We start from the raw sequence: 25,606 nt of genomic DNA, 5'->3' as shown, positions 1-25,606 counted from the left end.
TCCAGCAACTGTTCCTTATATGTTTTAGCCTCCAGTCCCATAATCATCTTTGTTGCTCTTCTCTGTTCTCTTTCTAGAGTCTCAACATCTTTTTTATATTGTGGTGACCAAAACTGGATGCAGTATACCAAGTATGGCCTTACCAAGGCATTGTAAAGTGGTATTAATATTTCACGTGATTTTGATTCTATCCCTCTGTTAATGCAGCCTAGCACTGTGTTGTCTTTTTTGGCAGCTGCAGCACACTGCTGGCTCATATTTAAGTGATTGTCCACTAGGACTCCAAAATTCCTCTCACAGTTACTACTATTGAGCAAGGTACTATCTATACTATACCTGTACATTTGGATTTTCTTACCTAAATGTAGAACCTTACTTTTTTCACCTTTGAATGTCATTTTATTAGATAGTGCCCAGTGTTCAAGTCTGTCCAGATCCTCCTGTATCCTAAGCCTGTCTTTTAGAGTGTTGGCTCTTCCTGCCAGCTTGGTGTCATCTGCAAATTTGATGAGTTTCCCATCTATCCCCTCATCCAAATCATTGATGAAGATGTTGAAGAGCACTGGGCCCAGAGCAGAGCTCTGGGGCACCCGACTACACACTTTCCTCCATGTAGATGCAGTTCCATTGAGGACCACACACTGAGTACAGCCAGTCAGTCAGCTATGAATCCATCTGGTGGTGATGCTGTCTAACCCACATTTTTTGTATCTTATCAAGTAGTAGGTTGTGGTCTACTTTATCAAATGCCTTACTGAAGTCCAAATAAATTATATCCAAGCATTCCTCTGGTCCACTAATTTTGTCACCTTGTCAAAATATGCAATAAGATTTGTCTGGCATGATCTGTTTCTGACAAACCCATTTTGGCTTTTGGTATTGAATTTGTTTGCCTCTAGGTGTTTGCTGATTCATTGCTTGATTATCTTTTCCACATCTTCCCAGGTATTGAGGTTAGACTGATAGGTCTGTAGTTTTCTGGATGCATTTTTTCCCCTTTTTTGAAGATGGGCACTACACCAGCCCTTTTCAAGTCCTCTGGTAGTTCCCCAGTGCCCCAGAATCTTTGAAAGATATAGTTTAGTGATTCTGAGATCACATCTGTCAGTTCCTTCAGAACCTTGGGGTGTAGTCCATCTGTAACCAACGATGTAAATGCATCTCAAGTTGTTATTGCTGGAGCAGAATCTGCAGAAAATTGCTGCACTGGGCTTTAGAGTCTGCAGATATTCAAAATAGCTTGAATTAAGTAATAGGAAGACTGTCCATAAGTATGAGTTGTCTGTAAATTGCACATTCTTAATCCAGGGACTGCCTGTGTCAGTTAAAACTAGGCTAAGATGGGGTTTAATTGATAGCTTATGTGCCACCCAATAAGTGTCAACTTTTAGCAAACATGTAAAATAGATCTACTCCTGACTGATTTGTTCCTAACCTAGCCCTTCAAGTCTTCCAATAGCACCTGTTGCTGTTGAATTGAGTCAATCCACCTTGATGGTGGTTATCATCTTCTTTCCTTCCATATACCTAGCATTATGGATTTCTCAAAGAGTTGGATGTTCACATACTGTATCCAAAACTTGAGCATGGTCAACTTGTTTGCTTTTTTTGGCTATACCTGGTATTCTCTGTGTTAATAGTCTTTCTGTCACATTTCGTCAAAGTCCAACTTTTGGTTCCATTGAGTGTCACAGGGAAAACATTGCCTGTGTGATTCTGAACTTTGTATGTAAGATACATCTCAGCAGCTAAATATCTTTTCCAAGACCTTTATTGATGTACTAGTACTAACTGTACCTATTGCCATTGCTTTTATCTCATTTTAGACTCATTTTTACCGTGTTCCTTGACTTTATTAAAGCACAAAGAGACCGTTAACCTATAGTCTTGTATTAATGCATTGCTGAGCTATAGGCTGTCAGTTTCACCATGTTCTGTCCATATTTTGGTTCTCTTTCTGAATATAGGTTTTTCATGAGTAAGATGTTCTGGGATTCCCATTTTTTAAGAACATTCCATTTGATCAATATAATTGAAGGCTTTCTGTAATCCATTAAGTACAGATTGACTTCTTTTGGTATTTATTGTCTTTTTTTAGTCACTTAGTATGCATCAGTAATTATGTCTCTTGTTCCTTCTTGGCCTTTTCAAAAGCCAACTTCCTTTCTCCCTGTCCATGTCGTGCTCTAATCTGTGTTGGATAATCCTAAGCATTGTTCTAGTAACATTTATAATTAGGGAAATAATATGTTAGTTTGCATAGAGTCTCCTTTCTTTGGTATTGATTTGTAACTAACTTGTTACAGTTTGTTGACTACTGTATTTTCTCTAGATTTGCTAGTAGAGCTTAATTAGAGCCTTGACAGATTTTTCTGTTTTTCGCTATATTTCTGAATTAAATCAATGTCTATTGGTTTCTAATTTAGAAATAACCAGAATGTTGTCCAATTTGATTTTTTAGTTCTATCGGTTCTGGATGTTTTCAGTATATTTCTACCCTCTTCTTTGAATCAGTTGCTGTCTGTCTTTTGGCATCTTTTAGTATACAAATTTGAGGTTGGAAGTTTGGAGACTTTCCTACATATTTTTCTGACTTAAGTGTATTTATAAATGTTGACATAATACTGCTTCTTGTCTTTTCTAACAGCTTTCTGAAATTATTTGTTAAGTTCTTTCCTGAGATCATTGCTTTTCTGGGCTTTTACTTCTCTTCTATTCTCTTCTTGGCAATTTCCATGGTTTGATTTTTTCTGTTTTTTTTTTTTTAAATCTTTGGAAGCTCTTTTACATTCATCCTTTGCAACCTCTTTGACTTCATTCCACATTTCTTCTTTTAGTATGTTTTTTGAACCAATCCATCACATAAAATCATGGTATGGTTCATTTGTTTTGACATAGGTTGTTATGTGAACATAGCACTTGCATTCTATGAACTTGGGTTTAAGGTTAATGTATTATGCAAATACAGCCAGTTGTCAAGGTTACCTAAAACATGTCACTGTCCATTTTGCTCAGTTGTTAATTATGTCTAGACAGGAACAAAAAGAAGCTTGGTTTTGATTTTGATAATGTTGTCAATGAGTATTTCCTTAAGTATTTTGGAATTATTTATTTTTGTAATAACTTTATTAGAATTATAAGCAAGAAAGATAAAAATTAATCAACACTAATATTTAAGATGATAATATAATATTTAAGAAAAAATAAAGAACAAAAGAACAAAGCCAAAACTGCAGAAAAAAGAAAGAAAGAAAAAAGAAGTATAAAGAAGTGTTTGTCTACTTCCTTAAATTGGCTCTAGGGATCAGTTGGGATGGCTGCTGTTATTCCATCCTCTCTGCTATACAAAACTTCTTCCTGACTTGATGCCACTTCTGGAGTTACCCAGACTTATAGTCTTGGTGAGCTTCAATCTGCCTTCTCTAGCAAATGGGGTCTGAGGTGCTTTGGAATCTGGGACTATCATGATGGCCATGGGCCTATCCTAAAGCATCCAGAGCCCAACACAGGAGAGTGCCCATATACTGGATCTGGTGTTCCTGTCGGAGCAGTGGCTATGTGATTTGAATCTGGGGAGCTTTTTTTTTTTAATAATTTTTTATTTTTCCAAACTCTCCCCCATACATATACCGTAATACTTATCAGATATTAACATACATTCCCTCCACACTCACATACAGATACTTTTAACAAAATGAAATAAATACATACACATAACTTTGGTGTTGCTCGCCCATTTCCCCTTTCACCATATCCACACTCCTTCTTCTTTACCTTTTTTCTCCCTTTCTTCTCTTCCCTACTCCCCTCTTCTTCCTCTCCTCTCCTTCACCACTCTCCTCCCCTTTCCTCTTCCTCCAACCTTCCTACTTCCTTCTCTGAGGGAGCTTTTGTGTTCACCATTGTCATAATCAGACCATACCCTGATCATAATGGGAATCTTTAGTGTTGTTATCCACTAAAGGGAGGCTGGATCCATTAGATTGCTTCAGTCCCAGCAACTAATGGATGGACGGAAATTGAGTTCACTTCCTCTCAAGAAGTTTTACTGGACAATTTTCATCCAGTATCTAATCTCCCCTTTTGGGGAAAAATGATTGAAAAGGTGATTGTGCAGAAGCTTCAGAGAACCTTGGATGAAACAGTCTATGTGGATTCCTTTTAGTTGAGATTCAGGCCTGAGTATAGGATAGAAACAGTATTTGTAGCATTTTTATATGATTTCTGGTGAGGGTGAGATGAGGATTATGCATCCATCCTTCTCTCCTTGACCTCTTTGAGCCTTGCCAAATACTGTTTATATTTTAAATCTTTAAATATTCCAAGTTTATAATCTCACCGAAAAATAAAAATCAACAAGAAAAATATTTTAAAAAACTCGCTCAGGTTGTGGAATAATCATATCCAAATGTCATTAAGAAATGAGGATTGGCTGGTTCTTTTGATTGAACCACGGCTGTGAATATAGATGGAATTCTGTACCTCAACTCACAAGCAAACCTCAAAAGCATTTGTTTTTGCAATTAATTTATGGGAGCAGCTGTCCAAAGAACAAGTGGAGTATTTTCATGCTCCCTTCCTTATCTGGGGAGAGTTTGGCATCCAACATTGGCCTTCTGCATGCTTATCTCTGCTGTGGTGCTATCTTCATCTCCCTAAAGACAACTAAACCACTGTTAATACTCACTGGCAGTTGTAGTATTTTTTTGAATTATTTATTTGCTTCATACCAGCTCCTTTTCCAAATAATAGTTGCATTTCTTTGCTGCAGCTTCTCTCCTCCTATATATCTAGCTTCTCTTTGCTTTGACTGCACATTATTGGGGCTCTCCTTGCCATTTTAGTGCAACTGTTTTCTTTTCTGAAGCCCTTTTTCAAAACAAAAGAAAACATTATTTTGGCAGCTCAAGCATAATAGATAGTGGTTTGAGTTTTTCTCAGATTACTTTGTGAGATGATAACCTTTGCTTCTCCAATAGATTTGTTCAGCATTACTGCTGAACAACAGCAAAAGCTGACTGATGTTTTTGATCCATTTCCTGTTTTATTTTTCAGTTTATGCTAAAGATTTCTACCTGTTCTTTATACTCTGGGTTAACGTTTGCTAAAGAGAGGAGCTAAAAGGTGTTCCATTTGATTAGGTCATGGCTTTCAATACTTGAAAAATCAGCTGAAGAGGGCTTTCAGTCTCTGTGCAGCTGCATGCTTGAGCTTTCTCCTTCATGATAGGCAGTACTTCATGCCAAGGTGAGCCTGCAGAAGCATTTCTAGTCTCTAATCAGGGCTTTCATATAAGCTCTCCAAAAGCCCTCCACAGGCCCCTGAAAGAGCTTCCTGTCTGCTTTCCCATTATGCCAGCCAAGCTGCCAAACCCTTTCAGAAGGATAATTTGTTTTCCTTAGAGGTATCTATAGGTAGCATCATGCTTGCTATATTATACAGAATAACAGAGTTGGAACGGACATTGGAGGTCTTCTAGTCCAACCTCCTGCTCAAATAGTAAACCCTATACTATTTCAGATAAATGGTTGACAATCTCTTCTTAAAGTGTTGGAGCATCCACAACTTCTGGAGGCAAGCCGTTCCACTGGTTAATTGTTCTAACTGTCAGGACATTTCTCCTTAGTTCTAGGTTGCTTCTCTCCTTGCTTGGTTTCCATCCAATGTTTCTTTTTCCTGCCTTTAAGTGCTTTGGAGAATAGATTTAGCCCCTCTTCTTTGTGGCAGTCCCTTAGATCAGTGGTTCTCAACCTGTGGGTCAGGACCCCATTTGGGGTCGAACGACCACTTCACGGGGGTCGCCAAACAAGGCTGTCCGCCATTTTTTTCCCTTTTCTTTGGCCATGCCCCTGTCACCTGGTGATGTATAAGTGGTTGGGGGTCACCACAACATGGGGAACTGTATTATGGGGTCGCGGCATTAGAAAGGTTGAGAACCACTGCCTTAGATATTGGAAGACATACCAAAACATGATTTTAGCCATTCAGGCATCTGTTAGGACTTGGGAAACCAAATGGATGTAGTAGTAGTAGTAGTAGTAGTAGTAGTAGTAGTAGTAGTAGTAGTAGTAGTTCTTCCAAGAACTGAAGGACCTTCTTCAATGAGAAACAAAAATTTTTTAAAGGGGGAAAAAACAAGGAAGTCCAGTTGCTTTTTGGAAAAAGCACATTAGACTAAGGATTGTGATTCTTGTAATAGCTACAGTCTCTTCTTTGCCTCTGACAGCCAGCAGCTTTGTTGAACTAATGTCTATTGTTACAGGTCCAACTATTGAGGTCTTTAAAGCATTTAGAAGTATGTCAGAGGATATTCTGTGGTCTCTTAGTGTTGCTCAGTGGAATCATGTAAATTAGTTGCATACAAGTTTTATTTAAAGCAGAGTTCTTTACAGTCTGGATGAGCTCCTTCTTTGCTGCTATTGCTCTAGTAAGTAATGCAAGTTGTGAGAGAAGAAGGATCCACAAAGACATTGTTTGTCCACCACATTATTAGTAGCAGTATTAGTAATGGTAAGGCTGTCTAATGGAAATTAATCAAGGCAGCATGCAATTGGTTAAAATGTAAATTTTAAAAGAATGCCAAACTTAATACCAATTTTGCTATGGACCTTAAAAGTTAATATCTAAAATGCTTTCCACAGTTATTTCTATCCCATTGTAACCTGTGGTGTGTATATTCATGTACATTCTTCTGTAGAAAATGTTGCTTATGCCATCTTCACCTCTCCTTCCCTCTTATTCTTCTCTCTTGTCAGTTTGCACTGATAGGAACTATCACTGAATGTGCTATATTATTATTACTTACCCTGAATGCCGGCAGATAATTCCACAGCTATAAATTATACAGTTCGGATGGAGGAGTAAATAGCATTGATGGTTTGAGGGAGATCCCAGTCTCACCTTGGATTATTCCTCTTCTCCCTGTCTTTCCTCAGGGGTATAATTAACTGTAGTGGGAAAATGTCCAAATACAAGTTACCCTGATCAACCACCTGTGGATTGCAGTTTCCACTCTCACTGGTGAGCTTATGCTATTTTGAGATTATAGATTCTATTGTCCTCAGTTCTGTAAGAAAGGATTAAAATACAATGTTTGAAGTATTTATGCTAAAAAATTCAATTTTTGTACTAAATCATGAAAATAGAAAAAGTGACTATTTTTTATACTTTCATACATTGGCATGTACCTATGGACAGTCCCAATTTCCCATAGCAAATATAAATGTATATTACTTCTCAGCTCTGGGTGTGTGTTTGCCTTGAAGTAATCAAATTATTATATCAGCAGCTATAGTGGAAGATTGAAAAGAAAAGAAAAAAAGCAGATATAACTGCTATCCAGTAAGGGTTTGTCCCCAGTAGGCTACTCCAAATATTTACACAGCAATAACAGCTGACCCAGAAAACTGAAAAGTAGAATTTTATATTGTCTGTATTGTCAATATACATTTCTACTTTCTGTATCGGATGTTCAATTGACACCATAGAGGATTATGAGATGAATTAGAACAACTCTAATACTTCCCATCTTTAAACATCCTTCACACAGTTACCTTCTTTGTTATCAGCCCAGTTTTCATTCTAGCTTCAGTTGCCTTTCCTCTTTCATTTGTCTGAAATGGGACTGAATGCTAGTTAAAGCCATTCATCATTTTGTACCACTTATCTGATCCATTTTAAATGTGTTCTCCTAAACAACTGTGTAGACAGGACAATTTGACAATTTGCAGCTGGAGGAGGTGATGATTATGGTTGCTTTAGAATGACAAGGTCAAAAAAGAAAAAGAAAAAAAATGACCACTTTGGCATTTGGTTTCAGTTCCTCTTCAAAAATGCCCAAAATTCTAATAGTCTTTGGTATTAATAGTCAGGGCTTTTTTTCTCATAGAACACTCAGAACGGAATTCCGGCACCTTTTTTGGATGGAACCTTGTAGGGTAGGCAAGGCAGGTTGTATGGCGTGTGTGAGTTCCGGCACCTTTTTTTTTTTTTTTTTTAGAAAAAAAGCACTGTTAATAGTCTTTAATAATCTGGCATGTCTTTGTGAATCTGCATGCAGAAACAACTTTGGGATAAAATTTGAGCTTTAATAATAATAGATTATTATTAAATAATATTTTAAACATCTTAGCTGAGGTTGTTTAAATCACCATCATTATCATCATACCGGTAATCATCATCATCATCATCATCATCATCATCATCATCATCATCCAGACAGTTCCTCAGGTTTATAGCATGAAAGAAATTATGGTGAAGAGAGGGAAAACAATATAATAAAGGCATCCTTTATTAATGTTTCATGATTTATAGAATGAGCAGCTCTTTTTATATATATATATATATATATATATATATATATATATATATATATATATATATATATAATTTTTTACAATTTTACAATAAAAACCCCTTCCCCAATCCCTCCCAACCCACCCCAAAACCCTCCCCCATTCTTCCCAGAGCTGAATACAGGGTTAACTATAACTTATAAGAAAAAACTTTTAAACCCAAATAAACCTCAAACAAGTATAATTACATTCAGTAAACAAATTATTAAATACTTTAACTCCATTATATATAAAAAACAGAAAGAAAAAAAGAAGAAAAGAAAAAAATAAAGAAAATAATAATAATAAAAAAACAAAACTATTCTACACTTCTAAATAATATCTTAAACTTTAAATATAAATTATTCAAAAGCTAAATGATATTTTCTAATATCATACTTACATTGTATAAAATTTATCCATCTTTTCCACACCAAGAGATACTTCTCTTGCGATTGATCTTTCAAAAAAGCTGAAATTTTTGCCATTTCAGATAAGTAAGAAACTTTAAGAAACCATTCCTGCAAAGTAGGCAAAAATTCCTTCTTCCAGTATTGTCCTATTAACAACCTTGCCACTGTAATTAAGTTTAACATTAGAATAATTTCTTTGTCATCACAATCAGAAACAATACCCAACAAAAACAATTGTGGGGTAAATTTTATCCTTCTTTTGAAAATTCTTTGAATATTCCACCATATCTTGATCCAAAAGGCTTTTATGCTTTTACATGACCACCAGATATGATAATACGTTGCATCCAAGCAACCGCATCTCCAACATTTAGGCTGCAAATTTGAGCAGCTCTTTTTTTTATAATATTTTTTTATTTTTCCAAATTCTCCCCCATACATATACCGTGATATTTATCAGATGTTAACATACATTCTTTTTACATTCATATATAAGATACTTTTAATAAAATGAAATAAATACATACACATGACTTTTGGTGTTGCTCTGATGGAGGTGTGGTGCTTCATGAAATCCAGATGATATCACTTCCAAAGAGATGGCCTTTATAGGATGGCATCTGGGAAAAGGAGGTGTTTCTTGGCCAACTTCTACTGGCAGTTTCTACTTCTACTTTATAGACAAGTAGAATTCAGATTCATAGTATGAAGATTTGGAAGAATTATTCAGTTCTGCCTCTTACTTTGTAAAGTAATCCACTATTATAGCATCCCCAATAGATGGTCACCCAACAACTATTTAAACACCTCCCATGAATGAAGATCCACTATCATCCAGAGCATTTGGTCCTTTGTTGAGTAGCTATTGCAATTAGGATTTTTCTTTTACTGATATCCAACTAAAATCTTCTTCCCTATAATTTCCTTGGCCCTGTCTTCTGAAACAACTCTAAACAATTTCTCTCCATGACAGCCTTTCAGATACTAGAAGACAGCTATCATGTCTCACCAAAAAATTCTCTTCTCCAAGCTAATCATTTTCAGTTCCTCTACCTATTCTTGATAAGTTTTATTTGGTCTGTTTTGGCCAAGTTCTGGTTTTTCGGTGTTTAACCTAAAATATGCTCCCAAGAATGGGATGCAATTTTCTAAGATTTTTTTTTTTAAGTATGTTTAATAATATCTCTACTTGAGTATTTTAAATTTGATCTTTTACTATCAATCCTCTTACATCTTACATGGATAGGACGCTGGAATACAAATTGAAATAGCAAGCAAACAAACAATAGTGAATGAAACTAGCAGCTTTTTCCCCCCACCCAGGACACTTGGACTTTATCCTATCCATCTACCTGCTTGAAAATCAAAATATTAAACATAATCCTATTTATTTTAACAGAAAAGAATTAGATCAAGTTAATATTAGTGTATAAATTATTTATTTTATTTATTTTTTAACATTCCATTTCTCCACCAGTTTTAGGAAATGTCTTATCAGTGAAAATGTCAATAACATATACATCAGAATTTTCACAGTTATTACAGCAGAGTGTCAGCAATGAGCATAACCTTTTACATAGGCATGATCATCTTCCTTTATGCCAATTAGACTGAAGAATGGGTGTTGAAATACTTAGACCTCTTGCTGGAGACTGGAAACAAATAACTTTGGACGCAACTCAAAGTCTTTTTATAAGAAATTAATTGAAAAATATAAAGAAAAGGAAAGCCTTGAAGCAATTAAGCCTTACAATAAATCTCACTAAGTTACAGAAATGAATGTTGAAATCTTTATACCTTGATCTTCTGTTGCTGTGATTTCATCTTGCAATATCAGGAACTCATTTCATATTTGATAGCCATAAGAAATTGTTCAGCTTTTAAAGTCAACTATGATTGAATGGAAGAAACAGAAATCTGCCTGAATACAATGCAAAGTCTAGTTTTCTACTCACTGTCTTCTTCTATAATGGCAAGTGTTAGTTCCAAAATAGAGGTCCCAAATAATAGAGGCACTATAATTATGAAACTTTTGCTCTGTTGAGATTTTACCAAGCTATCTTTCTTTTCATTTTTGCTAAACAGTATTCTTTTTTTAAAAAAAAAATCAGACTGTCAGCTAAATAAAGTTTTTCTTTACTTAATTGGGCTTGATAACCAAGAGGCAGTAGTTTTACATGCCATGTTCTACATATAGCTGCTGTCCAACTAAAAAGTGTTGTATGACATATCTTGATTTTATATAAATTGAATAGTATCTGATTGACAGAACATATTAAATCAAACTTCAGTATACATTTGCATTGTGCAACGTGGAGGAGGTGATAATTATGGTTGCTTGGTGATGTTTGGTATGCTGAAATAGTTTGATTATATGCCATTATAGGTGTACATAATTTTTTTTCTCTATATATAAATAAATATCTTCAATCAATTTATCTTTCAAAAAAAATCTCAGAACTCCCAGTTTGTCAATATATAAAGAAATATGTGTAAGGAAATAATATGCCAGTTGTGGTCGCACTGAGCCATATGAAAACTCTTATTACATCTGTATTTCATCATATAATACTTTGGGCTATACATTATGGAATTATAGCAATAATTTCATATTTGCTGTGGGCAAATATGTGCAGCTTGCAAAAGTGAATGTCAACTGATCTATGTTGTCAAAAAATCATCTGACTCTTGTTTCTTTGTCCTGCAATGTTTCTGCTCACTGGCTAGTGACAAAAAGTATCCATTTTTCTGAACTATGGGCACGCGCGCGCGCATGCGCGCGCGCACACACACACACACACACACACACACAGAGAGAGAGAGAAAGAGAGAGAGAGAGAGAGAGAGAGAGAGTGCAACTCTATAAGCCAAGACAGACAGCTCTGAATAATCATTAAGGTACAGTCCCACTGCCATAGCAGACATCCAGTAATTGAGCTGAGTTTGATCAAGGTGTTTATTAGTTAAAACATTATGTGGTACATTCCCTGGTGCCTGTAATATAGGGCTGTCTCTGTTTTAGACAATTGCTAGTTCAACTGCTGTCAATTGTCAGGAAATGACAGGTTGGTATTTATGCTTTTTTCTAATCATTATGAGATGGAAAGTACTTTTTGTAGCTAAGCAAGTTTCTGAAGATTCCATTTGCTCCCTAGATATTTTCATCTCAGAAAAGTTTGCAAAGATATTAAAAACTTTAAGACTATTACTCTTTAAACCAGTACAAGGAACTAAGCAAAGGATGACATTGGAATTAAAACTTTGGTAAAGAGACTGTTTCTGTGTAAACAATGATGAGGCCACCTTGGAATATCCAAACATATTAATAAACACTGGAATACAATGAGCATATACAATTGTGCTTTATTTTCTTAGAAATTATAAAAGTCAGATGTAAACAATCTCATAAAATGTCATGTCTACAACTCTCAAGCAACAAAAGTAGCCATATTTTGGGAGTTATATCATGACATATCAGGGGGATATAGATGTAGGTGGGTAAATTTCAAACCATGCCTAACAATATTAAATAACTATTTTGCCTGCTTGTTAATGACTTGTTGCTGCTTTGTAGACATAGAAAATACAGAAGAAATTCATCTGTCATCTATGGTTCTTTCTCACTGCTTGTTGTACACAGGACTCCACAGTGTCAGAAATGAACAATATATCTTTATTTTATCTTATATTTCAATGTCCTGCCTTGAAATATATATTTTACCGGTCTCTCTTGACAAAGGTCCATGAGGAGTATAGAAAATGTAGCAGAAGAAATATGCTCTATACTGAAACATTTTTTTATTAAATCTGAAAGAAAGAATGAAATGACATATGTTTTTATAAATCTTACTGTTACATCAGTGGTTCTCAACCTGTGGGTCGGGACCTCATTTGGGGTCGAATGACCATTTCACGGGGGTCACCAAACAATGCAGTCCGCCATTTTTTTCCCCTTCTCCTTAGCTGTGCTACTCCCTTTTATTCTATTGGCTTTTGAAAGCCAATAGAATAGACTCTCTTGAATAGAGTCTAATTCTATTGGCTTTCAAAAGCCAATAGGAATTGTCCAGGCTGTCTCTGCCCTGCTGAGCCCGCCAAAAGTCCCATTCTGCAAACAGTGCTGCACCAGTTGAGTAGCCCTCGACTTACGACTGGTTGAGTAGTCCTTGACTTACGACTGGTTGGGGGTCACAGCATTAAAAAGGTTGAGAACCACTGTGTTACATGAACATTGTCACCCCAAAGTTAACAGAGACCAGATACCTTGTTTGATCAAATAAGGTGTTGGAGGGTTTTTTTTTTTAAGAGATACAGCTGCTTTCTTAAGTAATGAATGCATTAAGAATTCATGCTGAAGAACCAATTGTGCCTTTTGTGTATATGCATGTGTGTGAAAAAGATAGATTATGACTAATAAAGTAGAACTGAAGTAAGACTAATAAAACATGCATGCAGATGGCAATGAAAGAAATTCTTAACAAGTCTTCTTTGTTTAATTTGATATTCCAGAGATTTAATTTATCTTAATTATGGGATTCATCCATCATCTTAGTTGGACTCCAGGCAATGTATATGTAGATTTAAGTTATAATAAAAGCAATAATACAAAATAACAATAATCAACAGTGTTTTTTTTTAAAAAAATAGTAATAAAAAACATTCTGGTCCAGTTGTCCAGATGGAAATGGCCTGAACTATGCAATCTTTCCAGGCGAAATAGCACAGGGTTCCCCACTTTCCAGAAGTAAGTGAAGACACAGCCTGGAGAAACTGTTCCTTAGAAATAGCCTCTTGGTTAAAATTAGATTGGTTCCTCACTGTCTTACAGTTTAAATCAGATTTCATAGATTATTTGGGGAATGATGCTGTATATTTTTATTGTTCTTTTATTTTAATTTTTTCTCATGGATGTTTCAATTGTATATGTATATATATTTGAACTATTGAGAGTCCTTAACTCAACTGCAGCAGTATATAATGATGGTCTTCTTCCATCTCTGACCTTTTAGTTCTCTATCACCCTTCTTCTAGTCAGCCAATTGAGCTATATAGTAATGGTCCAATTGCATCTGATGTATCCATTCCAACCCCATCTGGCAGCTATATTCCTACCACAACCACACATCCCAGTGGCACTTTCTAGTACTAGAACAATCAGCCCTCATGTCATTTCATTATCTAGGGCAAGAGCAAGAGAGGGTCTTCTTCTTCTCAATTCTATGACTCCTGCTTTAAAAGAACAGATAATTTAATTCTTATCACCTTCTTCTCCTATGATTGCTTGATTTATGCTTCTTCTGCCACCATCCCATATTTTTACAGAGTCCCAAGATGAGGTCTGAGCTCACTCCCAGTTGTTCATTTCACTGTGGTCAGTTTTCCTTGGATCCTAACCAACCAGTCTAATTATACTAGTCCTGGTCCTCTTGTATATTTTCTCTATCTTTGTTCTCATTCCCCCATTTTTTTTTCTTTTTCCTTTTTTCCTCTTTTTAATCTTTTCTTTCCATAGCTCAGTTGACATCGCAGCCCCTAGTTCCACGCTGTTTTCTTTTCCATTCCATGATGGGCCATCCAAAGCAAATCCAAATAATGTTCTCAGTAATCCCCATAGAAGTTACTGAAAAAAATATAAAAAATATTATATAATGGATTGTATTTTGCCCATCTGATGTCAATCCCCAGAAAAATACACATATTCTTGTCCTTTCACATAATTAGAAATATATTAGAATCAGCCTTTGTAATGGGATCACAGGATCCCATCATCTTTCTGTTCATCTTTTATCTGATCACTTTTAAGTGAAGAGGCCAGGAATAATCCAGGAATAGTTCATATAGAGCTTATGTGTTACTATTCAACTAGACTCATGTGAAGTGTTTGGTTAATTTATTCATTCTTTCCTGATCCATTTGTATGGTAATATAACTGTAAGAATGCAACTTCATCAGAATGCTAATTGGACACCACGAGCACAGATGGAGTCAATCCTAGGAAACTGGCCTCTCCTATGTGCTTTACCTTATGCGTTCAGTTTTCTTTTATTGGCCACATATAAGTCATTCTGGCTGTAAAATTGGCTTTTGTAATATTGGTCTTCAAAGTGCAATTTTTGTTCAGGCTTTGAAGTAACTGTATGGAATAAAAACTGCAGATGGGATCACTATTATCTTGTTTAAGATCAGAAGCAGATGCTTATTTTCATTTTAAATGTTATATTGTTACGATTTCTGATGCCAGTCTTGAGTAAAATAAGATTTTAAAAGAATTAGAGAAATAAATGAGTCTAGGGTACACTTCATGTAGCTTTTATTTATTTATTTAGCGTATAGCATTGGTACATGAAAGCCAGAAATCTACAATGTTATTACAGAGTAATAGTTTGGCTGCCTAAGATTGGCTGCCTAAGATTGCTAGTTCATTCACTCACTATCCAGGGTACACCACAGAGGGGGTGAACTAGCTCCGTACACAGAACAGCTAACAAAGTTCTGTGGTGGTGGCAGTGTCATCTGGGGTTTTTCCCCCACCAGTTTTTGCCTCTCATTTGGCCAGACCAGCACTGGTTGGATTCTTGTTTCCACCCTTAATCCCACCATAGTGGTAGCTATTTATCTATTTGCATTTGCATGCTTTCAAACTGCTAGATTGGCAGAAGCTGAGGTGAGTGACAGGAGTTCACTCTGTCACACAGTGCTAAGGCTCAAACTGTGGAGTGCAGAGAACCAATCTTTTCTGGCCAATAAATCCAGCGTCTTTAAGACACTGAGCCACCACGCTTCACTTGATTTAGGATATTATTTTATTATGCTTTATATCAAGTCTTATTTCATATGACTTACAAAGGCAAGTATGTCCTACATTCTCATTTTGTATATGTTGATCTTATTACTTTAAGCAAAATATATCCATCTTTCGACCGTGCTTCCAGAATTTATCCACAACTCTTTTCTTTCCTTCACAGGAACAAGGCAAAATTGGTGTAGTCTTCAATATTGGCACAGTAGATATCTCTATCAAAGAGGAGAGCACTCCTGTGAATGATGGCAAATACCATGTTGTGCGTTTTACCCGAAATGGTGGTAATGCAACACTTCAGGTAGATGGATGGCCAGTGAATGAACATTATCCTTCAGGTAAATGTCTAAATAAAGATGTCTCTCTCCTTTCAAAAATTATTAACCTTATGTCCTAAAGTAGGAGCTATAAAACATATTTGGTGAAGAAATCATTTTGTAACTCATTCTTGCAAGAATGAAGAGCTGACTTAGATATCTTTCAATTTTTTCTAAAAACAAGTTGAAGTTATTACATCATATTCATCATGCTGATCAATAATATATTTTCTGTAATGTCCATTGTTAGAAAACACGAATGGCAAAAATATTGGATGCAGGTAATGAAGAAGAAATCGCATACATCTCTGAATATAATCTGATTCTGCAGAGAATGAAAAAAAAATGCAACCTATAATCTACATGTGTTAGAATATTCCTGTAGATTAATGGGTGATCTAAAAAACAGTCTAATGAACATAGCTGTAGACTACTGTCAAAATTATTTGGCACTATTAGAATTGCTACCTGTGGCTTTTCTTAGTCATTAATTATGGGATATAAGTGAAGAATTCAATGCATTTACTGTTATACAAAGCAAAAACAATCATGAGTATTTACAGTATTTATAGTGTATATTTCCTTACTTCTTCAAACAGTTTCTATCCAATGCTTTGACAAAAACTGTTTGAAGCAGTAAGGAATGTACAGAAATTTGTATTTGCTGTAAGTGCAGCAAATGTAGTCTCAAGGTTCTGTTTTTACTTTGAAAACTCCATAGGTCTGAAATGTAATATCACTAGAATGATGCAATTAGATAGCAATTGATCAACTAAGATATAATTTTACTTTTTCAATTGTTTGAAGAATATCTTGAGCTTAGAGCTTAAGGTGCTTGTAATTAAAGCATAACAATGAAAAAGCAGTTAAAATTATCTCACCTGCTCCAGGAGATGAAGATATATTTTGGACAGTCCATATAAACATATTTAAAATAGCAACACTAAGATAACTAAAAGTTAGTACAAAAAGATTCCAATTTATGGAATGTCAATCTATGCTATTTTAGACACTTCCTTCAGATTTAACAAAGATGAGCTAGGAACTGTGCTGTGGATGTAGTATGTGGTATGTCCTTTCACTGGAAAGTGGAAGAATAGAAATCAGAATACTTTCTAATAGATTGCACTAAGACTGAATTCAGTATTCCATCCAACCTTTGAAATGTTATGTTTTCCTTAATCCATCATTGATATATTCTTCTATTATTATGTATATGTATGCCAAAGGACATTTGGGGATATTAAGCTGGGCTTTGCAAATTTGGAAAAAGAACAGAGAACAAGGTCATGGTAATAGACAGTGATAAAGTATCTTGCAGTTAATTTAACGAAAAAAGGAAAGGAAAGGACATTCAGTAAGCTATGCTGTTTCTACTTTCATAGCAAAATTGCATTGAACAATAATCCATTTATGGTCTTTTGGTCAGCAATGGGTAGGGAATCATTTCAGAATGGTTGCTTCAGTTGAACAATTTAAATCATTCAATAATTTGACAAGTAGACCACAACCTACTTCTTGGTAAACTTAAAAAATGTGGGATGGACAGCATCACCACTAGATGTATTTTTAACTCTCTGACAAATCACACTCAACATGTAGTCCTTAATGGAACTACATCTACATGGAGCGAAGTAAGCAGTGGGGTACCACAAGATTCCATTTTTTAGGCTCTGTACTCTTCAATATCTTCATAAACCATGTTAGTGAGGCAATAAAAGGGGAACTCATCAAATTTGCAGACAACACTAAACTGGCTGGAATAGCTGACACCCCGGAAGATAGGTTCAAGATCCAGATGGATCTTGACAGACTTGAACATTGACCCCTATCAAACAAAATGAAATTCAATGTAGAGAAAAGTCAGGTTTTATACTTACATTAGGCAAGAAAAACCAAATGTACACATGCAGATTAGGTGAAACATGGTTCAATAGCAGTAACTGTGAGAGGGATCTTGGAGTCCTAGTGGACAGTCACTTAAATATGAGCCAGCAATGTGCTGCAGTGGCCAAAAAAGCCAATGCAGTCCTAGGTTGTATTAACAGAGGAATAGAATCAAGATTACGTGAAGTATTAGTGCTGCTTTATAAAGCCTTAGTAAGGCAATACTTAGAATACTGCATCCAGTTTTGGTCACCATATCATAAAAAAAGAAGTAGAGCTTCTGGAAAGACTGCAGAAAAGAGCAACAAAGATGGGTGGGGGGCTATATATGAAGAACAGTTGCAGCAATTGGGTTTGTCTAGTCTAGTAAAAAAAAGGACTAAGGGTGACATGATAACAGTGTTCCAATATTTGAGGGACTTCCATAAAGAAGAGGGGTCAACCTATTTTCCAAAGCACCAGAAGGTAAAACAAGAAAAAATGGATGGAAAATAATTAAGGAGAGAAGCAACCTAGAACTAAGGAGAAATTTCCTAACAGTGAGAAAAATTAATCAGTGGAAAAATTAACTGGTGAGCATCCAGAAGTTGTGGATGTTCCATCATTGGAGGCTTTTAAGAAGAGACTGGACAGCCAATTGCCTGAAATGATATAGGGTCTCCTGCTTGAGCAGGGGGTTGGACTAGAAGACCTCTAAGATCGCTTCCAACTTTGTTATTATGTAATATTCTGTAATAACAATTTTGCCCACATTTTTCTCCATTATCTTATAGAACATCCTTTATGTAAATGAGTTTGTCCTATTCATTTAAGCCAGATGGAAAGTCCAAAGTTAAAGGCAGCCTAAGGCGGTGGAGATAAATAGATAGATGATAGATGGATGGATGGATGGACGGACAGACAGACAGATTATATGAAGCTGAAGCAAAGGTGATTGAACTTTTACCAATAGGAGAGCATACACTACAATAAATAAATAAATAAATAAATAAATAATAGCACCCAAATCTAGAGAGGATTATCTGTGTGTATGTTTATGAGTGTGCAAAAGGCCTGAATAAGAAGGCCAGAAAAATAATGACAATGAATCATGTCCTTCATCCATGCAGAGAAAGAATTGGAGAAAATCACAAAATATAAAGATCTGAAAATAGGTCATCTTAGATAGATAATATCAATAATAATAGTTTTATCTTGGGTGCAATTCCAAAATTTCTGGAGCACCACTTAGACACCATCAGTACTGACTAAATGCCCAGCAGTTAATTGCAAAAGGAAGCTTTACTTGGAACAGCTTACATCAAACAAATACCTGCCTATCTCACATCCTTGGGAAGAATTTGATAGGTGGATAGAAATCCAGTCTAAACTTCTGGCTGACTGTGTGACCAAACATAATAATAATTAATGATTATAAAATTATATTATAGATCCATGGTGGCGAACCTATGGCACAGGTCAAGCACACCGTCACCCCAGTCCTAGACCTTCAGCTGGGTTTTATAAAACCTTTTTGCTTTAGGCCTCCACCGTTGTGTGCAAAAAAAAAAGGTTCAATCAATCAGTCAATTTCAACTTCTCGTGGGAAAAAAAAGATCTTGCAAAGTTGGAATTGATTGATTGAACTTTTTAGTTCCACCCAGTCTGCCATTACCACTGCAGCTATGCCCACCCAATGGGCCACACCCACCCAATGGGCCACACCCACCCGGCACCCGACGATGCATAAGTGGGTTTTGGGTTGCAGTTTTGGCACTCAGTCTCTAAAAGGTTCACCATCACAGTTATAGATTATAGCCATGGTGGTGCAATGGTTAGAATGCAGCGTTCCAGGCTAACTCTGACGACTGCCAGCAGTTCAATTCTGAGCGGCTCAAGATTCTGAAGTCAGTAAAATGAGGACCCAGATTGTTGGGGAAATATGCTGATTCTGAAGACTGCTTAGAGAGGACTGCAAAGCACTGTGAAATGGTCTATAAGTCTAAGTACTATTGCTATTACTATAAACCATCCAGAGTGATATGAGTGGTTATTATCGATACATTGGGTCCCATACTAAACAATATTGTATGGCACGTAGAAATTCTGCCCATTAGCAACATTTCCATCTGTCAATTGCAAAAATCCACACTGCTTGGATCTTCATATGTCACAACAATAAATCGTGACATCCTGGATTCTTGGGAAGAACTCAGTGTATATGAAGGCCAATACCAGTAACAAACAGGCAGCTGTGACTTCACAAATTGTGATCAGTTAATTAGTAATAGTAACAATTTAATAATAATCTGGGCTGTCCGTGTTGTTCAATATAAAGCAGGAGTTGTTGACTAGACCCAGATGGTAACTTGGATTGAAAGAAAACTAATGATCATGTACCATGCTTTGTACCCCAAAAATTGATATTGATCATCTGTGTTTACCAAGAACTGAACAAATTAGAGAATTTCTACAGGTGAAACAAACTGTGGATGAAGAAAAACACGGCCTGAGTGACTACATTAAGAAAAGCAAAGAACCCTTGCTGAAGGAAGTCAGTCAAAGTGGAAGCCGAATACAGAACAGAAATAACTGAAAACCCATTTGTTAATTGAAGAGTAGAGAGGAAAGAGCTGATTTAAAAACCCACATGAAGTTGCTTAAATCAGGAGTGTTAAATAAAGGAACTGAAAGCTTTATTTTAGTGACTCTAAAGCAAATTTTGCCCCTTAATTGCATGAAGGTGAAAATTCAACATGTAAATAGCAAATGTTTGCAACAGCAAATGTCACCTTTGTAGTGAAAAGAATGAAACAATTGACCATTTAATCAGTGACTGCAGCAATTTCACAAACTGACTACAGACATCACCATGACCAAGTTGCCAAAATTATTGATTGGAACTTTGCCAGAGGTTTGGATCTGAATGTGGTAAAAACTACTGGGACCATCAAGTTGAGAAGGTTTTGCAAATGAGAGGTTAAGATCTTATGGGACTTTAAGATCCAAACAGACAGCCATCTTGTTCATAACATGCCTGATCTAAAACAAAGTCTGGTTCATTGATGTTGCTATTCTCAGTGATGCTAGGATTAAGGAAAAACAATTGAGAAAAACCCCATACTATATTACATCAATTAGATATAGGAAACTGATAGCCTTTGAGATGCTACTGGATTACAACTCTCTTATCATGATTTCTATTGGTGGAATCTTGTGTCCCAAAACCTTTGAAGGACCACATAGTCTCTAACATGGTCATCAGGACAAATAAAGATGAATCCAGCTATACGTTACAGAGGAAACATATATCACTACTACTCTGCAGGAAGTGTCTTCCAGAAACTAATTATGATGATCACTCAGACCAAGCACATAAGCTGAATATAGAAAAGAAACAATTGAAAATCTATTTGTTAATTGAAGAGTAGAGAGGAAAAAGCTGATTAAAAAATCCATATGGAGTTGGTTAAATCAGGAGTGTTAAAAGTTGTCAAAAGGAAACTTTACAGCATAATCTATGGGTGTCAAACTCGCCATGTCACGTGACGTGTCGTGACGTATTACAACTTTTTTTGCATTGCTGGAGCTGGGGTGGGTGTGGCCTCTGCATGATGTAGCTGGCCGGTGGGCCAGCAGTTTGACACCCCTGGCATAATCTAATGCAAACTCATCCAGATACAAATTCTACAGCAGGGGTGTCAAATTCGCAACATCACGTTATGTGTTGAGACATATCGTGATTTTTTTTCCATTGCTGGAAATGGGGTGGGCGCAGTTTTGGCATGACGCATCCGACCCATGGGCCAGCAGTTTGACACCCTTGTTCTACAGCATAAGTCTGCTTTGTTTGCTAGCAAAGTTTGTTCAAGATTGTAGCCTTAAGTATGATGGAGGCATAATCTTGCACAATTTTGTCAAACACTATAACCTGAAAGGTGAGGAGATACATTAACCTTATTAAAGATGCTACTTTGTGTTTTCTGGAAAAAATATGTAGAGTATAATTATAGTTAACATTCATAAAACATTTTAGGTCTAGCAGCGATAGTTTTTATTCCACAAAAAAAGCAGGAATAAACATTTATGTATTGGTTCTCTTCAGATCTGAAATGAGTATAAGTGCTTCTAAAAACCAAGCACCTAAGATTTATAGAGATTTACTTTCTTGTCTTGCTATTGCTAATCTCACACTTTTCTCTTTTATCTCCTTCCTCAAAAGGTTTAAATTTTAAGTTTTACAATGCAAGTCCATTTCTTATATCATTTTCCCACTTGGGAGTGCAATGGGCAGGTTGTTTCTTTTCTTCACAGCTTTCTTTTCACTTTTATTTAGCATGCTATTCCCTAATGTTCTCCATTCATCCCAACCCCCACCCCATTTCATAGGCAGGAGATAAATAGCCCTATATCGTACAAGCTAAATACAATTACTGCTATCAAAACCAGAGCCTTTCTCTCCTTGTAAATGTCTCTTGGAAGCTGATAAGCTGTTCAAGACAACCACAGGCTTCTGCTTAATCCTGAGATTAAACATGACCACCCAGAAGACATCAAAAGATAATATTTGAAGGGGAGAATTGAAAGAAAAAGAGAGATTCTCAACTAAGATATGAAGAAAGGACATGCACACACCTCAAAGTTATTTGTAAAAGAACTAATCAAAATACAATTAGGGTGGAATATTATATCTGATAATATTCACACTGTCATAGATACCAAAGATGAAATTTACTAGGAAAACCTTTGGGATTAAAAAAGGGTGGGAGAAGAAGAGATGATCACAGAGGTTTGTTTGGCAGAAATTGTGGGAGTTGGATCTATGAAACACATGATAAAAGATAGTTGGCCCTATCTGTAACCTGACTAACAACAGCTTTAGGGGACAATAGGTGCACTCTTCATATGTTCTTTAGTTACTCATCATTAAAAGACAATTCAAAGTATGCTATACAATGCGTTTTGGCATTGCAATGTTCTCTTTTGAAGAGATACTATATCTCATCAAAAGTATCACTAGTTTTGAAATAAAAGTCTACTTCTAACCCAGCCAGCCTTTGCATGCAGGATAGGTAAGGAAATCATTTCATTCTTTACCTTTATTTTTAGCAAGATACCAAGATATCTTAGATCATTATATACATCATATACCACAATATACTTTTGAGATCTACTATAGTGCATCAACCAAGAAACTAATTTCCTCAGAAATCAGTATGATCAAGTTTTGTTTATTAGATAGAGATACAGATACAAAATCATTTGTAATTGTTATCAGAGATTCTGTTTCAAAAGCAAAGTTTCATATATAGATATAGATCCTGTCCTCATGTCTGACCGATGGCTATCTATGCACATTTCTCTCTAGAAGTGCATAAAACACACACTGCATTCTTCATGTTACAACATTACTAGGGTGCAGAAGTGAAAAATCACAGCCCCACTTGTGTGGAGTATAATTTGTGAAGTTTGAACAGAGAAGTCACATGAATGAAGGGAAATGTACATGTCCTAGGACAGTGATGGTGAAACTTTTAGAGACCGAGTGCCCAAACTGCAACCCCAAACCCACTTATTTATTGCCAGGTACCAGGTGGGTGTGGCCACTGAGTGGGCATGGCTGTGGCGGTCATGGCAGACTGGGTGGGTGTGGCCAAGATGGGCGTGGTCACCTTGATGTTGTTTGTGGGGAAGGATGTCTGTGGGGGCCGGGCAGGGTTGGGGGAGATCCAGGGGGTGTCTGGCAGGTGAGGCGGTGGGCAAGAGGCTCGTCCTGCAGGGTGAGGCGAGGCGAGGCGAGGTGAGGCAGGGCGGGGGTGCCATTGTCGCAGGGCAAGGCGAAGCATGGGCCGGAGCGGCTATTGCCTGACACCATTGGTCCCTGCAAGTAGGCCAGCGAGCCATTGAGGCCGAAAGTGTCCATCAGCAGCCACACCCTGCTGGCCCCTCAACAGGCACAATATGGGGCTCTGCAGCCCACTATCAGAAGTTCAGAGAAGCTGGAAGGCCGGCCGACAGCTGAGGAGGCAATGCAGTGGGTCGTGCCCAGGAAAAGGAGAGCGTGCGAGGCCAGGAGGGATGGGACAGGGGGTAGGGAAACCAGCCGTGCTGGGATGCATCCGCCATGTGGGACTTCAGCAAGTTAGCGGACAACTGGTTGAAGAGGGACGGTTGCCATCTCCAGGGCATGGCGTGCATGCCCACAGAGAGGGCTCTGAGTGCTGCTTCTGGCACGCATGCCATAGGTTCACCACCACTGTCCTAGGATAATGTTGCAGGATCCAATCTGGGTTGGTCACTGGGACTAGAGGTTTAGTCTTCCAAGCTTCCAAGCTCATGCTGGAGCCCATTTTCAAGGAACTTCTCTCTAATGGAATATGTGTTCTGGGCTATTCTATACATTGTATTTATGTGCAACCAGGTTGGGTGTGGTTTCTTATTGGTTGATTGGGGTGTTGATGACTGACTGTTAAGTTGTTGGCTGTTGTTTTCTTGTGCTGCCAAGCAATTACGCATTGTATTAAACCAAGAATTTTGACACCTGAAGCCACCTGCAAGTGTTTTCATGTACACAGCTTTTTCTATGACTAGGCAAATATATCAACTGTGGGTTGCTTATGCAATATTTGCATATCCGGAACTATAATTTCTTGCATTTAAATAAACTTTAACTCAAGAGTTATAGTTGATCTATTAATTTAGTTTCTTTGATTGCAGGGAACTATCATCCTAAGTTTTGTATATTATACTTTATCTTCCAAGTACATGAAAGGAGGAACAAAATGAGAATTAATGGGCTGCAAGTACAGGCAAGCAGTTTCTTCTCATTGTGATACTAACACCAGTATTTGAAAACCAAATGAACACTGACAATGGGTAATTGGAAATATTCAGTGCAGGTGTATTTGAAATTTTATCCTAAAAGGAATTGCTTAAGATGATCATCTACTTTAGTCTAATTAAACATTATACTAAGCCAGGTTATGTTAGTGATTAGATCGGAAATCACCCCAAATCATACATCTCCATGCTGGGTTCAAACTGTTAAAAAAAAAAACAACACAAATTTTGTTGTGCTTTTTTTAATTGAAAGATGAAAATATGTTTCAAAGTAATACACAAAAATCTATGCTATTGACATAGATCAAATTTAGGCTATTTTACATTCCCTTCCATATGACTTATTTAATGATAAAGGAATATCTTGTGCCAACACTATGCCCTACATAAAGTATTTATAAAAGGTATCAGTGTGAACCAGCCCACTTTGAGTAGAAAGCTGTTAAGAGCTGATAACATTTTAAGTGTGCTCTTTGGTTAACTGCTATATTCTTGTATGTTTACACTCCCTACTTTATGACAGCTGAATTAATGCCTGGGATATGACCTCAACTTTGAATGTTTAGCAGCTTTGTGGATTGTTTGAGATTCTTAATGTTGCTTTTCATGCTTGATGTTTGTACTGTTTAATTTTTCATATTTTACTCATTTTGTGGGATTTAAATGAATCCTCCAATGCTTCCTGGAAGTGCAGCTGATGGCAATTCTACTGCACTGTATACTTCCCTAAAGGAATCTAAAATAAATTAAAAGGCAGAGTTAAAACAGCAGCCCTGGAGACTCCTGCTTTGAAAGATGATACTTACAGCAGTGATTAAGGCATCATAAGTGGATGAAAACAAAGGTGGTTTGCAGGTTGTTACTGTGGAGTTAGTTTATGTGCATTGCCATTATAAGACTGAAAGAAAAACAAACTTGTAAAAATGGCTCACAATTAGTGATCTCTTTCCAGACTAATAGAATCAATCTGCAAAGATAGCGGATTTGTAAAGACCATCATGGATTCCCTCATGAATTAAAGCATTTCATTCATTTTAT

The 25,606-nt window shown here is 36.6% G+C and overlaps 1 protein-coding gene across 41 annotated transcripts in view; it reads left to right on the top strand.

The window, feature by feature from the left end:
* The window catches only part of NRXN3 (neurexin 3), a 1,348,849-nt gene that overhangs the window by 1,170,225 nt on the left and 153,018 nt on the right, over positions 1-25,606 (top strand). For all 41 annotated transcript variants that reach the window (XM_039351578.1, XM_039351582.1, XM_039351597.1 and 38 more), the window contains one exon: positions 15,712-15,883. In XM_039351578.1, the coding sequence (XP_039207512.1) occupies positions 15,712-15,883 (172 nt within the window). The remainder of the gene's footprint in view (positions 1-15,711; positions 15,884-25,606) is intronic.

This window comes from Crotalus tigris, unplaced genomic scaffold, assembly GCF_016545835.1.
Source record: "Crotalus tigris isolate CLP2741 ecotype Arizona unplaced genomic scaffold, ASM1654583v1 scf7180000018371.15429387391:27106975, whole genome shotgun sequence".
In the NCBI taxonomy this organism is placed as follows: Eukaryota; Metazoa; Chordata; class Lepidosauria; order Squamata; family Viperidae; genus Crotalus; species Crotalus tigris.
This window is presented reverse-complemented; position numbering and strand designations above follow the sequence as displayed.